At 41.3% G+C, this 16,995-nt stretch overlaps 1 protein-coding gene and 1 long non-coding RNA gene across 3 annotated transcripts in view; one reads left to right on the top strand and one right to left on the bottom strand.

The window, feature by feature from the left end:
• The window catches only part of LOC131423597 (uncharacterized), a 39,310-nt gene extending 28,863 nt beyond the window's left edge, over positions 1-10,447 (bottom strand). For both annotated transcript variants that reach the window (XR_009225327.1, XR_009225324.1), the window contains exon 1: positions 10,059-10,447. This is a non-coding gene — a long non-coding RNA (uncharacterized LOC131423597). The remainder of the gene's footprint in view (positions 1-10,058) is intronic.
• Sv2c (synaptic vesicle glycoprotein 2C) overlaps positions 1-13,496 on the top strand; it is a 223,614-nt gene extending 210,118 nt beyond the window's left edge. The window contains exon 13 of the mRNA XM_058574048.1: positions 13,095-13,496. Within this exon, the coding sequence (XP_058430031.1) occupies positions 13,095-13,278 (184 nt within the window). The 3' untranslated portion in view covers positions 13,279-13,496. The remainder of the gene's footprint in view (positions 1-13,094) is intronic.
• The last annotated feature ends 3,499 nt before the right edge of the window (positions 13,497-16,995 follow it).

Here is a 16,995-nt window from a genome sequence, read left to right as displayed (position 1 = left end):
CAACTAAAAATATTTAAAAAAAAAGATAAGGATGGCTGGGCACAGTGATGCACACCTGTAATCTTAGCTCCTTGGGAGGTTGAGGCAGGAGGATCTCAAGTTCAGGGCCAGGCTGGGTAATTTAGTAAGACTGTCTCAAAATTTTAAAAATTAAATAAGAAGGGCTGGGGATGTAGCGCCAGTGCTCACCTAGCATGTGCAATGTTCAACCTTTAGTACCAAGGGGAAAAAAAGGAAAGGAAAGGAAAGACAAAGGAGAAGAGCAAGAAGAGAAGGAAAAGAAGGAGGATGAGGAGGAGAAGAAAAGTTGAGGGTAGGAAATTTATTACTAACACTGGAGGTTAAGACAAACTAAATCACTGGCACTACTGTAGAGATAGATAGTCACCTGCTCACTGGCATCAAGGCAAAGGCCCATGGCCATAACTCACATTCACAGTGATAGCCAATCCTGAGACAGGCCCAGCTTTGATGCTGAGTCACCCAGCCTTTCCCCTGTCTTGCAGCTCAGTTGCTTCTCAGACAGGGTGGTTGAATCACAAGTCAGTGACGAGTGGCCTGGCTAAAAAAGATTGAAGAAGCATAGGGACTATCAAGCAGTGTATACATATCATGTTTGGAGACAACCAGCTGTTCTTTGTTCTTTTGCACCCTATGTCATGAGTCTTCTAGAAACTGGGCTGTGACAAGATGCCAGATCAGACAGTAGGTTAGACACTCCTGAGAGAGTTCAATTCAAAAGGAACAGAAAACAAGGGCCCACATAGGAATAATATGTCAAAGAAGGCAAGAGGTTGAGTCCAGGGGCGAATCCTCAAGGAAAGAAGATTCAGAGTGACCACAGACATGGACTAAGAAAGGACAGGCACCAGGGTTGGGATACCAGGCTAGGAGAAAAAGTTTCAATGGGCTAGAAATTCAGGTCAGATGAGTAGAGGGCAAAAGGCCAGCCTGTAAGCAAGTGATCTTGCAAACTCTGAGGGAAGCTGTGCACATTTGTTTTCTGTAAACTCTAGACTTCCAACAGTCCGGCATTAAAAACTTACAGCTTATAGCTTTTTTTCAGGCTGACTTGTCCAGGGCCAGAACTGGCCTCAGATTGAGGCAAGATGTCAACACTAAGTGCCGTAGAAGTTGTAGAAGAGGAGAGTCACTCTCTGTCAATGCACTCTCCCTGGCCAACCACCTCCATCTCAACCCCATCTGCTTTCCAACTCTGTGGTAACAACAGGGGATCCTGACCAAAGCCAGAACATCAGCCACAGTGGCTGAGACATAGTGGTCCATGCACCTACCTTTCCTCAGACTCTTAATTCTCAGGTCTGGCCTTAAAGGAACAAGGAACAAGGAATACCTTCAGTTCTGCAGGGATAAGTGATATGAAGTGGGAGGATTCACTCGGTTGAATGGTTGAAGTCAGGTGTTTGTCTTTTATTGTGAGATTAGAAAGATAAGGTTGCTTTGAGAGAAGAAATGAAGAACAGGGCAAAATGATGGACCTTTGAAGTTTAGGGCATTTTTGAACATTCAAGGCATGGTATGATGTTTTGACAATTTCAACATCAGGCCTAGGCATATCAGATCCTTCCTTGTGTCAAAAATGAACAGGGAGCCTATATATGTAATATAGATAATGGGCAACTGATAGTCTACGATTCTTCTAGTAGATAGTAAAAATGAATATGACAAGCTCCCAAGAGAATTCAATTTTCCAGCTTGCCACAAATCTGAAAGGAAGCCCAACCATCTAACATATTGGTCCAGGTGAACTTCTTTCTCCCATCATTTCTCCACCCCCAAGTCCTAAGACCAACAAATTGCTTTTAAGCATCTTTGCAAAAAGATTTGGAAGATGCCAATAGTGGACACATTCCATGACTGGGATTTAGTCAGGGTCGGTCAGAGGTCCCTCTGACCACTAATATCCTAACTGGGGGAAAAAAAATAGATAAAACTTCCCTCCTGTCTTAGAATCTTAAGATTCAGAGTAAAAACTAATGTATTGCTATTCACTGGACTTTTCTACTATTCACTGTCCCCTTTCACCTCCTTCTTTTATTTTCTTGGTCATAATTATAACCCACATGGTATAGGCTATTTGACCTGTGTCCTGCATCCAGGCAGTGACTTTTGCTGCCACCATGTGGCCATGGTGGAAGCTTCCTGCTCACACTTCCTGTGTCCCCAGAGCCCAGTGGTCATTTTGACCATTCCTCCTTGGAGCTCAGGGCCAGGAGCCACACACCTTGTGAGTGACGCAACCAGGCTCTCTGACCAGCCTCAGCTCTGCACAGACTCCGCTCACCAGCAGGCCTGTCTCAAGGATATTTATTCTTATAGCAGCATATTCCTGCCTTTTTCTGGCCAATGGCCTCCTTCCTTCACCCTCATGCATGCACAGTTTAGACATGACCTCAGAAAGAATTAAAAGTAAAACTCTGATTGTTCACACCTGCTATTCCCTGCTAGTCCTGGGCAGCAGCTGCTGTCACCCAGTGCTGTGGGATTGTTCTCTTCTTTGATGAGTTAAAATCAAAACATCTGCCCAGAATTAACCAAGCTAAGCCCTTCCCTCAGGATTGTTCTTGTTTAGATGGAAAAGGTCTCCTGATTCCTCCCCCATGGCCAATCTGTAATCCTGACTCTCTCACTAACCAGCTCTGTGTCCTCAGGGGAACCACTCAGCACAACTGTGCCTCAGTTGTTTGAGATGTAAAATAAGTACATTGAAATAAATGGCATCTCAGGTCCTTTTACCTCTAAAATTGTCCTCATCACCATCATCACTTAGTAATCCGTAATGACAATTTCATTCTTTCTTGAATATGTTCTCTATCTGTGGCCATTAAAATGAAGAAGAAAACCTCACTCATTTTTTGGCAATTTGGATATGAAGAAATTTGTGAACTATTCTTTCTAACCAACCTATGTGATATATTCCCTCCATATCACCTTACCCTGCTTCATTTTTCTGTGTATATCATAACATCATATTTATTTACATTTTATGTACATAAAATATATATGCTATATAGGTTTCTATTTTATTATGTATTCACCTTTTATTTTTCTTTATATGCACTATCATTATATATGTTTATCTTTAGCCATTCAGCAAATGTCAGATTCTTTGATTCTTTTTAACTCTGGCAAATAGAAGTAGAGGAAGATGAGGAGGCAGGAAATAGATGCCCTCTCCCCACAGCCTCGATGCCAGGTAGGTATAGCATATCCCAGGCTTATTACAATGGGAGCAAATCCTGTCAGATGCAAAAACAGGAACAAAACAGTCATACAGACCGTTCTTGAGCTCCAGGAAAGTCTATCTCTCTGTCCTTGGGTACTGAATAAGCCCTGATGTGAAGGGACCGTGGACATAATGATATTGTGACAGCAGGACCAGCAGACTTGTGTGCCATCAAGCATGGGTTCTCCTTTAGCATGGGGCGCAGGGCACATGGGCTGTAGAAGCTGGAATCTACCAAAAGTACCACATCACTGATTTGAGGTTACTGAGCTCAGGGGATTGATGTTATGTCTGTTATGCTAAGGAAAGCGTATTCTTTCCAATCAACTACATGTCCTGAACATCACTCACATCACCAGTGAAAATCTCCCCGATGTTCATTAATGACCTTCTCCTGACAATTTCTAAAATGATATTTAAAGTGCAAAGGAATTATTTCTGTCCTGTTAATTCCTGATTTATGTGCTTTAAATTCTATGGGTATACATTGGAAACAATTATTCTTTTATATTGTTTATATCAAAGTATTTTTAAAGCAAATAACCACCAAGACCATATGCCATAGGACAAAGGTTATATGCTTACTTTTTTTTACTGTCATCCACAAAAATGTTAGCTTCTTTAGAGCTGGACTTGATCTTTCTCGTATACTGTCATAACTACAGGTGAATGAATGAAATATACTTTTTAAAATTCAGTTGATTATGGATTATAGTTTTTCTCCCTAAATGGGATCTAGCTTCCCCACTTCCAAAGTAAGCAATTTAGCAAATTGTGAGGAAGCGCTGGTCTCCAGTTTTCTCTCTGCTGCCCCTTTCTGTCCCTCTTCCCATCATGGCCTGTGACCTCTTGATCCTTCAGCTGTCAGGTTCCCCTTCTCATACAGTATTGTTTCTCCTCCCTCCACTCCATCAACAGTGTGGAAGAAAGAGCATTGTTCTAGGAGTTAGGCTAAATTGCTTACTTTGGAAGTGGGGAAGCTAGATCCCATTTAGGGAGGAAAACTATAGTCCATAACCAACTGAATTTTAAAAAGTATATATCATTCATTCACCTGGAGTTATGACAGTATATGAGAATTCAGGTGTGGGACATGCCAGAAGACAGCTGGATAACTTGGACAAGTTTCCTCATCTGTGAAGTGAAGGCTGAGCTAGGCACTGTGCTGGGTATTTCAGAAGATCTCGTTTAACTTTATTCAGTCTTCACTCTTACTCTACAAGTATTCTTACCCCATTTTCAGGTGAGGAAAATAAGTTGCAGAAAAGGGAAGTAGCTTGCCCAGAGTCATTTAGCCTCAAACCCAGATGTCTGACTCAGTGCTGCTACTCTCAGCGAAGACCTATCTACCTGCCCTCCAAGGGTTAAAAGCCTGGTTTGTTCTTAAGAAGCTCACCTGGTCATATTCATGGACCTTGGCCTCAGATGAACTCCAAGTTGCTGCTCTGTGTTCAGTCATTCTATCTTTACTTACCCTATCATTATGACCCTGGCCCAGGCTGGCACTTCCTAGCCAGGTTTACCAGATAAATGATAAGACACAAAGGCTCCCATTATCAACCTGTCTGTGAATATTTGATTCCAGTGGGAACAAGCAATAGGAAACCCCTTGGTGATGTGGAGAATGGAGGGAAGGTTGAGGCTGCTTTGGGCCCAGGGATTCTCTCATTAGATTCTAACTAATGGGGGATTCCTTCTCTACCTGTATATAAGTAAGCACAGTCTGCTTGCAGGGGTACAGAATGGCATCTGGTTCTTATTAAGAAGGATGCTACCTACTTGAGTAAAGCAAATTTTCTCTCTAAAGATCAGAAAGCAATTCAGTCTTTTCTGACTTAATAATGTAGAACTATTTTTCCCTGAAACAGGAAGTTTATCTGGCATCAATAAGCAAATATCACCCAACTAATTCTCATTAAAATGCCAATTATAAAACAAAAATCTGCCTCCAACATTTTTGGAAGATCTTGAGAAATTTCTGGGTGTGTGCATATGTGTGGTACCAGGGATTGAACCCAGGGTGCTCTACCACTGAGCTACAACCTCAGCCTTTTATATTCTTTATTTTGAGACAGGGTATCACTAAGCTGCCCAAGCTGACCTCAAACCTGTGATCCACCTGCCTCAGTCTCCCAAACTGATGGGATCACAGGTGTGCGCCACCATCCCAGGCTTCTCAAGAAATTTCTTAGTTCAGCCTTTTATTTATCAAGTATCACAGGCATTCCTGTGACAGTCCTGAGATAGGGTTGTGCTGAGTGACTACAAAGACTACCCAGCCAACCTCCAAACATGACATAGACCTGCACAAGGCTGAGTCCAGATAAGATGCTCAGGTTTGAAACAGACCAGGTCAGAGAGAGTAGGGACAGTGGCAAGGAGGAAAGTCTAAACTGAGACAACTGAGAGATGGGAAAGGAGATGCTTCAGGTTAGGTGAGAAACTGACGGCCCCTGGAAAAAAATGAATTAAGCAGAGTGAACAAGAAAGCTTACCAAGAGCAGGAGTAGGGAGGGACACTCTGGGTAGGACCCTTCCTTCTCATGGGCACAGCACCCCCTGTGACCCTCAGTCTCCTCCACACTGTGAACTCTTTCCTCTGGCTACATTATACTGCCTGATGTGCCCTAACAAATTTATCCAAACGTAAACAGTCATAGAGGTGAACGTGTTCATTACAGTATCATTAGTAATACCCCAAATCTGGAAATTTTTACATTAACCAATGATATAGTTTTGGAAATCGTAGTTACATGCTAAATAAAACATGGAAACAAAAACAACATGGGACAAACAGTTGTATGAATGATTGATAAGAGGCAGAAAGCAAAGTTGTATAAATCCTCTGATTCATGACTGAATTGCATGCTGAAAGGAATTCAGACATGAACCTATTTGTTGGAGGGGTAGAGTGGATATTTTGCTTTTGTAATTTCTTTTAGTATGTAACAGTAAATGAAAATCAATTCCAAAATGCAGACATCTCTGGGAAGATAATATACACCTTTAAATCACTTGGAACTTCTAAACCATACCAATGCTCCAGTAGAGCAATAAAGCCAGAATCCCTGTGGGAGGAGCCTAGCCATCCTTATGGCCACATCATCAAACTTCCCAGGAGTTTCTAAACCCCCCCCCCCCAGCTTAATTGCCATGCCACCAGGTAAAGATGTGGTTATACATGTCTAGGCACCTTAGTTCAATAAAATTGCCATCCTAACCCAGATTGAAAACAGCTGCATGAGAAGTGAGAGCCATGTTTGACTGGAGACAGGTGGGCCGGATAGTACTCAGGAAGCCTTGGAGAGTGTCTAAGGCAGACCACAGTGGGTACCATGAGATAAGTTAGGGAGCTGTGAGAGTATTATGACACCAGAGACACTTATCCACATGCCATCCTTTACCAGGCAAGCTCCTACTATTCCTTCAAGGCAAATCATATTCTCACCATCCCCTCTGAGAAGCCTTCTCTCAACTGTGCCCATCCCCAGTCTGAGATCACCTCCCACTCACCTGCTCCCATGATATGCTGCCTCATTGCTCTAAGTATGTGTTATTGTGATCTCATCTGTCAGTACAAATGCGGGCTTTGTCTTTTAATTTGGGGGTCGCTGGAGTCTAGTGCAGTGCTTGCCACATAATAGATACTTAACAAATGATTATAAAATGAATAAATGCATAGGAGAATTATAAATTGGGAATATATTAAGGACAAATGTGCTTATTCACAAATATTCAAGGGGCATCTGATGCTCTTAGCATTATAGTTCAATAGCCAGATGGGTTCAGTGTTAAGAGTTAACCTGGGTACCTTGCCTTCATTTGTAGTATTGTTTCTGTGAGGTAAATGGGCTTATTCTGTTTCAAACAACCAACTTCCAGATGAATCTTTAGATCACAATGTATATTTGATGTAAGGGCTGTTTAGACTTTCCACAATGCTCCATGCTGGGTCCTTTTATAATTTCTGCCAATGACTTGGCTACATTCCCCAGAAAAAGCTCCTTTCTAAAAGTTTAGACTAAAAAAGATGCTTACATTTTACACTTTAATAAGTAAATTAGATGAGCAGAGTATGAATCCATACCAGTTCAGGGTGTTTCAAAATGTAGCCTTTAGTTTAGTTTTGTTTCCCCTAATAATGTCATCATTTGGTAGGGCAGATATTCAGCCAGTGTTTTAACAGTGGTGAATACCCACATGGTGCTTGCCTTGTGCCAGGCACTACCCTAAGGAGTGCCACCATTTTTCAGCATCCCTTTCTTCTTCCCAGGAACCTAAAATAAATAAATACAAACATATATATCCACAGTTGGTTCTGCACTAATGTCAGGAAAAACAAAACAAAAAAAATCCTGAATGTAAGTCAATGCTATCCTCACTCTGTCCAAGGAGCCAGCAGTTTCCTTTTTGCAGACTCCAGTTAAAACACAAAGCAATATAAATAAGCTAGAACCTGCTAAATTGTGAGTTCTGCAAAGAGGAAGCCACCATCCAATCTCAGTGAGAGGACACTCTGGTGGCCACATCCCCCATCAGCTAAGTCTAAGTGCTGCAGCCAACTCGCTTCACACACCAGCATGTCAAAGAGAGGGAGTCCATGGTGCAGGAAGAGAGTGCCTCAGTGGAATGGGGAACTGGCTTGCTGCAGCGATGGGGTTCTGTTTACAATTTAGAAACTTAAAACTTGTGATGTGGTGAGGCACACCTGTAATCCCAGCTAGTCCGGAGGCTGAGGCAGGATGATCGTGAGTTCCAGCACAGCCTGGGCAATTTAAAAGATTAAATAAGTAGATTGAACAATAATTATAATTGAGAACAAAGGATTCTGGCTGGAGAGATGAGAAGCAAGGGGTAGAGCATATAAAAATAATAGGTCTTTCTGTTTTTCTCTGTTGGTTCCTGCTGGTTAAGAGAAGGCAGGAAAACATCTGTAGAAAAGAATGCAGGAGCTCACCCTGCTGCTAAGAAGTCAGGGAGTCGGGGTTCCACAAGCTCCGAGCTCCCTACCCTTAAAGGACTTTATAAGCACAAGGTGACTTGGCCTTTCCATGTCTGCAGAAGGGATAACTTCACTTTAATTAAGAACAGAGAGTAAATGAACTAAAAGCTTCTTACTATAGTAAAAATAGATAACCCAAGGGAGAGTCATTTTGTGAATAATTTTTCTAATACAGCTGTGTCTCGAATACATTGAAAAATCACACCCTCCAGCTGCAAATATTTGAAGGAATAATTTACTTATCCAAGGAAAGGGCAGGCACATTTTCTTGAATGCCAATCCAAATTTAAGGAGGCTGTGTGCTTTGCATGAACCCAGATTTTCCTCTGAAGTACTGGCTCTGCTTGGGAAATGAAAATGGAGATTCTTAGGAATCTAAGAATTTGATCTTAGAATCAAATCTAAGGATTTGATTCTCTTTTTTAGAAACCTGAGATACCAGATGCTCCTAATGCATCTGTCTTTACTGCTGCCCAGAAATCTTAGGAAGTCATCCATTCCTCAGTTACAGTTTCAGTGATACAAAGAGGTAGCTGTCTGCATTTTATACCTTGTTCTAAGTTATACCAGAGGTTCATAGCTTGGAAATACATTGTTATTTTAACCCAGTGTAAATCCTACATGGGTCACTCTGCAGTTTCAGCATTGAGAGACTTCATGTCAGAAAAATGTTTTCCTATCTCTTATCAGCAACAAACACACTAGCCATTTTCCCCAGAAGGATACCGTTTATCTTAACACCATAAGATACAGTTGGTAGCTTATGACTCTAGAATCTAGAACTAAAAATGTAGTTTTTTAAAAAGTGAAAGAAGCCAGTCTGAGTGGGTTATATATTGTAGGACTTCAACTAAATGATATTCTGGAAAAGGCAAAACTGTGGAGACAGTAAAAATATCTGGGTTGGGCTGGGGCTGTAGCTCAGTGGCAGAGTGCTTGCCTAGCATGTGTAAAGGCACTGGGTTCAATCCTTAGCACCACATAAAAAAAAAAACTAAACAAATAAAGGCATGCTGTCCACCTACAACTATAAGAAAGAAAAAGAAAGAAAGAAAGAAAGAAAGAACCATGGTTGCCAGGGGTTTAATGGAGGGAAGGATGAATGTCCACCATCATAGTGTCACATAGAATAGGGCAGTGAAAGTATTCCTCTGGGTGGAACTAAAATGGTGGACATATGTCATTATACACTTGTCTGAACCCATAGAAATACAATACCAAGAATGAACCCTAATATTATCTATGAACTTCAGTAAATGACAATGTATCAGTTTGGTTCACCAATTCTCATAAATATACCACAGCAATGCATATAATTAATAGAGTGCTGTGGCACATGCCTGTAATCCCAGCAACTCGGGAACTGAGGCAAGAGGATCTCAAGTTTGAACCCAGTCTTGGCAGCATAGCAAGACTCTGGCTCTGTGATAAAGTGCCACTGGTTTCAATCCCTAGTACTCAATAAATAAATAAGTAAAAAGGGAAACTGTGGCATATGGAAATTCTCCTTTATTTTCACCCACCTTTTATTTATAAACCCGAAGATGCTTAAAAAGTCTATTAATTTTTAAAAAAATACATAGCAGAAAGACATCTCAGACTCATGACATCATCACCATGAAGGTGGAAGAGGTGACCTGGTGTCATTCTACTCAAGTCTTCTTTGTAGCCTCCAGCAATTTCATTTGAAAATAGTCATTAGTATATTAAATCCACCCTCCCCGCCTGCTGTTTTAGTAATTACTGGTATTACAGGTCTTTTTTTCAAGAACACAAAATTAGATACAAAGAGAATACAAAATTACTTACCTTCTTCTCAAGAAATCCCTGTTTCTCCACTGGGAAGGCTGAGGCAGGAGAATCAGGAGTTCAAAAGCCAGCCTCAGCAACTTAGCGAGGCCCTAAGCTTCTTCATGAGACCCTGTCTCAAAATAAAATATAAAAGCCAGATGTGGTGTAATCCCAGTGACTCAGGAGGCTGAGGCAGGAGGACTGTGAGTTCAAAGCCAGCCTCAGCAACCACCTTAGGGAGACCCTGTCTATAAAAATATAAAAAAAGGGCTAGGAATATTGCTCAATGGTTAAGTGCCCCTTGGTTTAATCATTGGCAACAATAAATAAATAAATAAATAAATAAATAAATAAGATAAAATATAAAAAGGACTGGGAATGTGGCTCGGTGATTAAGCAACCCTAAATTCAATCCCTAGTACCCACCCACCCCCCCAAAAAAAGAAAAAAGAAAAAAAAAGAAATCCCTGCTTCTTTCCATCAGAGATTTTGTTTCACTTCTTCCTCATTCCAAGGAGTTGGCAACTTTGCCACCCTTCAAGAGCCTGCTTACTTTACTTTTTTAGCCAAAAAGAAAATCTGTGCTAGCTGCCCTTTATTAGATGTGTTTTTAACTAGCAAAATCATTGGTACTGCATTAACACAGAGACTGCGTTCATACAGCAAAGGGAGGAGCCTTGATTTCTTTCTAATGGTGTGAAAAGTGGGTGGCTGGATAATAACCACATACATTTCTGAGGTTATGAGCCTGCTGCATACATTGTAGAAAATGCCACTAAGAACCATGCAAGTAGTGATGAGTAGTTGTTAGGACTTGCAAAAGGAAACCCCCACAGCTACAAACTTGCAAATCAATCAAAGAAAGGTGTGTATTAAATACTTCATTTTGCAGCATGTAAAATGAATTTCCCTTTGTGGTTAAAAAAAAAAATTGCCCTGCATTTAATGTGACTCAGTGAGAGCCAAAATACGAAGTCAGAAGGAAATTTATATTCTCTATGATGTCTGTGGTAGATCTACAGTTGTGAAAAAAAAAATATTTAATCTTCTGCCTAGAAGACCAAAGCAAAATCCTTCAATTTATGTAGACTAATAGCAAATATCCTTTCCAAAAAATGTACTAAGAAGTGGGATGTCGTGGTGCATACCTGTAATCCCAGAAACTCAGGAGGCTAAATCAGGAGGATCACAAGTTCAAAGCCAGCCTCAGCAATTTAGCCAAGCCCTAAGCAATTTAGAGAGACCCTGCTTCAAAACAAAAAAGTAAAAAGGGCTAGATATTGCCTCAGTGGTTAAGTGCCTCTGGGTTCAATTCCTGGTACAAAAAAAAAAAAAAAGGTGGGATGCGAACCGGGCTTGGTGGTGCACATCTGTAATCCCAGCAATTTGGGAGGCTGAAGCAGGAGGACCACAAATTCAAAGCCAGTCTGGGCAATTTAGTGAGACCCTATCTCAAAATAAAAAATAAAAAAGGCCGGGGAATGTAGTTTAATGGCAGAGTGTCCCCTGAGTTGAATCCCAGTACTGGAAAGAAAGAAAAGAAAAGAGGGAAAGAGAAAGAAAGAGCCAGGCGCAGTGGCACATGCCTGTAATCCCAGTGGCTCGGGAGGCTGAGACAGAATGGTGAGTTCAAAGCCAGCCTCAGCAAAAGCAAGGCGCTAAGCAACCCAATGAAACCCCGTCTCTAAATAAAATACAAAATAAGCTCAGTGGTCAAGTGCCCCTGAGTTCAATCTCCAGTACCCCCCACAAAAAAAAAAAAGTTGAGAGAGAGAGAGAGAAAGAGAGAGAGAGAGAGAGAGAGAGAGAGAGAGAGAGAGAGAGAGAGAGAGAGGACATCGGAATTGGGAATATAGCTCAATGATAGAGCATATGCTCAGCATGTGTGAACTCTTGGGGATTCAAAAAGAACAGAGGATTGTTTCTTACATGCCTGCACAGCTTAAAGGACAGCAAACAAGATCTCTAGGCCCACAATCTGATTCTCTTCTATAATATTTTCTTGGATTGATTTTCCACAGAGAACTCTGATGATAGGAGAAATATCACACTAGCTCGTTGGTAGGGCCACCCAGCTCAGTACTGGTGGAACATTTCTAATCTGAAAATACATAGTGCTCAAAAATTTCAGATTTAGGAGAACTTTGAATTTCAGATTTTCAGATTAGGGATGCTCAACTAGTGAAGTCTATGTGAACATTCCAAAATCCCAAAACCTCCCGAATCTGAACCACTTTTGATCCCCAGTATTTCAGATAGGTGATATTCAACCTGTGTTCCAGGTTCCTGCTAATGAAAACAAAGAAAGAATGCATGGTAGTTCAGCTCCACAGTAAGTTAAAGATAAGGGATCCAACTCCATCATCCCTGATTTTCTTTGAAAATTCAATGGGCCTCAATTATTTAAATTGATTTAGCTAAGAGAAAAGAAGGGAGTAAAAAGAAATATATTGTCATACACTTCAATTCTGGAATGAAATTAAGTTTCCTTTTAAATACAGATATCTCTGAAATTATGGGAATTTACAAAACAAAATAATGTGTCATTTTTGTGATGAGAACCTGGTCAATTTCCCTAACCCTCGCTTTCCACTTCTTGCCTGGGGTCAGAGGGGGGTGGCCCAAACTCCACACTCACCAGAGGTGAGCTGCCTCTCTGATGAACTGTGTGCTTCATGACTCTGTTTTTCCTGAGAGAAGGATTTGAATGGGGTAAGATTAACTTTGATATAAGAGACTCTTTCTTCCAACACCATTGGGCCAAGAGAAAAGAGACTCCTAAAATTACCCTTCTCTTGTTGTCCATGATAAATTGGAACCTATGGTCAGAAAAAGAATCAATAGAGAAGGTAAGAAAGTCAACAGGAGGCCTGAAAGAACAATACCAACAGCTGGGTTTCTCTATCCTGATTTGCTAACAAGCATTTAATTATTTGCTCCAATGATACTCAACACAATCTACTTAAAAAGCATTGAAAATTACCATTATAGAACATGTGTGTCTAAAGCTAGAATCATTTTCTCAACCTTGTCCATAATTCTTTTCCTTTGAAGGGCAACGGGCTTCGGCTTCTTGAATGCTCTATGCAAAGCAGCAACCGTCCTGGGAAACTTAATTTTCGGCTCCCTGGTTGGCATCACCAAAGCAATCCCCATCCTTCTGGCTTCTACTGTGCTCGTGTGTGGAGGACTCGTGGGGCTGCGTCTGCCTGACACACGAACCCAGGTTCTGATGTGATGGGGGGAAAAAAAGCCATCTTTGTGTGTTTCTTTCTCCTGTGATGCGTCAATTCTCCTGACTCAAGGCTTCAGATTTTTCATATATAGAAGGGTGGTTAAGTATTGGAACACAACTCTTGCTGTGACTTAAAATTTAGATGCATAACATCTTGCCCCTTTAATGTGATTTTGCACAGGGTTTTGTTGTTGTTGTGTGTGTGGTTTTTTTTTTTTTTTTCATACATTGTTATCTTTCCTGTGATGCTACTGCCTAAAAAAAAAAAAAAAAAAAAAAAATCAGTGGGTGAATTTCTAAAATATCCTAGTTGGCCAGCCTTCCCTGGGATTCTGCTCACTCATTGAGGTTTAGAATCTTAAGAAAAAGATTGGGCTGTGTAAGAAATTGATCCTGCTCCTAATGCAACATTAATAGGAAATATAAGTTGGCATATTATTGAATTTTTGCTGAGGAGAAGGTTTTCTCTTTTTTTTTTTTTTAACATAGCGATACTTCCTGTTTACTTAGAAAAGGACACCCAGAAATTCTCGCTGTTACAGCAGAGCCTTTCAAAGAAAACCATGTGGCACCAAACGGGGCTGGGTGGGGCTCTTTGGGCAGGACAATTAAGGTGACTGCTGACAAGAAAAACAAGAGCTCTGCAGTTAGCAGCAAAAATCTGAAGGAGCTGCATAAGCAAGATTTCTGACAGAAAGATGAATCAAACTTTGGAAAAATATGAGGGAAAAGGGCCATAATAGTGTCTGTGACTCTGGAGTGTAATTCAGAATATTTGAAAGTCAGAGAGAGACATTTTGCTTTCGTTTACCATTTCCCTAACCCAGCCCTCCCAAGCTGCCATAGCTTTTACCAGATATCAGATTCAAGGACAGAAAGCCACTTCTTAAAAACCGACTCTGCCTACCTGATTCTGCCACTCATTCAAATGAGACCTGAAACCATTGTCAGTGCATAACTAGGTTGTCGTAAATGATAAATTAGGAAAAAATTCACACCTGTGGTCATTTGAAAAACCTCTTTCTGCACCTCTTTTCTGAGGGATATTCCCACCCCAGTCCCCCTATCAAAGTAGGTCCCATCCCTCCAGCTTCCCTTGGGTTGGTGCACTCTGGTCTCTGTGCTCTTGGCCCTGTCTCTAGGTAGGATCAGAGCCCGCCTGCATTCCTGAGAGGTTCTCTTGCAGACAAGGACAGCATCTCCTGGTGGCTGTTTGCCTGTTTGTTTTACCTCTGGCATCTGCCTGGGCTTGAACACAAGAGGTCAATAGGACATTCCCACGGGCAAGCTGTCAGCTACATGACCTTCTCATCTCTCTGGCTGACCCCTCCCCAGGCTCATCCATTTTCACATCTCTTTGAAATCTGAAGCCTCCTTGTAGACTTTGTAGCCCATGGCTAGCAGCCAGAAATAAATCCCATATTTAAACAATTTTTAATTTTTTTTTCAGCTCTCCCTGTCTCATTAGAGGGTGATCCTTATTACTTATTACAGGCATTTTCCAAGGCCACAGCCCTGGGGCCTCCCTGGAAGGACAAGCTTTTGTTCCCACTAACCATTACATTCAGAGAAGTCCTAACTCCCTGGAGGTCTTTCTGCTAACCCAGTGGCTCCTAATGATCCCTCCTGGAGCTCAGACTCTGGGAAGAGTCCTCATTAACATAAGCCATTTATGGGCTGTCCCTCACCAGCAATTCCAGCCTGGTAGAGGGGGCAGACTCAGTCTTGTGTTATGGCAGAAAGAGGGTTGTTCCCTGGGGAGATATATCTCCCCAGGGATCGATCTCTCTCTCTCTCTCTCTCTCTCTCTCTCTCTCTCTCTCTCTCTCTCTCTGCCAGAACATCAGGAACACTCAAATTACAACTGCAAAGGTAGCAAGAAGAAAGAAAAATCAATAAAGACTAGACATGATTTATCTGAAAGATACCAAAAAGCAGAGAAAGAAACAGAACTTACCCTTGCTTGCCTCCTGTCATAGTATCAGAGAGTAAAAGACCAGTTTTAAAATAACCAAGAAACTAATCTGTGTATTAGTCTTTTCCCACATGTACTCATTTCTCCACTTTGCTATTGCTTGATTTAAAAAAAAAAAAAAAGATATATGGGACTGAGGACATAGCTCAGAGGTAGAACACTTGACCAGCATGCATGGCCCTGGGTTCCAGCCCCTGAACTATCACCACCACCCCCCAAAAAAAGGAGAGGGAGGACATGAGCAGGTCTTTTAGTTGAATGTGGCATATGCAGAAATAACCACAGAAGTAAGATGTGTATTTCTGTCCACCCATCCAAAGGAAAAGTAGAAGTGTGCATGCTGTCACTATTTGTAGTCTTCCGTGATTATTAACTTGCTTACTGGACTATCTTCAGTTTTTAAATATCTGTATTATCTGTTGTGGGTCTAAATGTGTCATATCTCCCAAGCTGCTAGGCACATGGTTTAGAATGTTATTTGAACAATGGGTTAGGTCAGCATGGGATAAACTAGCAGAATCCTGCTTCATGAGACCTGAAACCATGTGTCTTCTTCAAAGGATTATTTTTGACCTTCTTGTCACTTAATCCAAGCCTCCCAGGTGGCCCAAGAGGGATCTCTTCTAATCTCCTGGACAGTCTGTGGTCACAAACCTTCTTGGTCACCACCTTTTTCATCTTTCATGTACTTTTCTCTGCCTCCTCACACCATTCATCACCTTGAGCATCTATGAGAGAACTCAAGTTGTTTTCAAAGTATGCTGTGTGGCCTGATTAGCTTGTTCCAGATTTAGCTGGAGATTAAAATATAGCTGTGAGAAAAAAACAAAACTCTCAGTTGTATCAGTGTAACAGACCGCTGGCATCCAGATAAGCAGCTACCATCTTATTTCATTTATAGTAAAAGGAAAATGAAAGTTGGTTGCATAAAATAAAAGCCCAGGAAACAGTCAGTCCCACTTGCTCTTGTATTTCTTACTAAAATTTTCCCTCTCGCTCTTTGCAATAAATTCAGAATGCTCCCAAGTCCTATTATTATCACTGAATCTTCTCAGTAGGAAAAGCAAACAAACAGCTGCCTGAAGTTGCGAATTCTGCACCGCATTGCATGCAGGTAATAGGTCATGGCACCAGCTCACAGTCATTTCTGATTGCACTCCCCACCTGAAAGACAAGATTGATGGGTCCAAGCTCAGCTCACCACCAGATCTTGCTAGAGAGAATGTGAGTCACTGAACAGCTCTTGTCTTCAGTTGCCACAACTAGAGAGTAAAAAACTGGAACTGGTTTGCTCTCTAAGATTCTACAGCATTATTATGGAAATAGCTTCAATCTCTCTGTCTTCTGATGTTAAAATCATCCTTATAAGCACTAAATCAGCTCAGTTTATACACTAAAAATTAGGAAATCAAGTATATAAACAAGACAGTAAGTTTGGGGAGAACAACTCATGGAATAGGACAGAGAGTATAGTTCCCATGTTCTGTCAGCTTCTGGGGATCCTGAATATTCAGTGTCAGTTGGACAGTTATCACTGCCTGTCCAGAAAAAGAACCTACCCCAGCTGATACATCCATGGTTAGAAGACTCTCCAATTACAGTGCTGCAAAGGCTGTATTCTAGAGCTCCCCTAACAATTTGCTCCTCTGCTTTCTTGAAACACAGCCTTAAGTAGACCTAGGCCATCAGAAATTGAGTTTCTCTGTGATTTTACCTGAAGTGGAAAATGTACCTTCATTTGCAAA

The sequence above is a fragment of the Marmota monax genome, unplaced genomic scaffold, assembly GCF_021218885.2.
Source record: "Marmota monax isolate L192 unplaced genomic scaffold, Marmota_monax_Labrador192_F-V1.1 WCK01_AAM20220418_F8-fsc00018, whole genome shotgun sequence".
Taxonomy (NCBI): Eukaryota; Metazoa; Chordata; class Mammalia; order Rodentia; family Sciuridae; genus Marmota; species Marmota monax.
The sequence above is the reverse complement of the archived record's forward strand: the minus strand, read 5'-3'. Positions and strand labels throughout refer to the sequence as shown.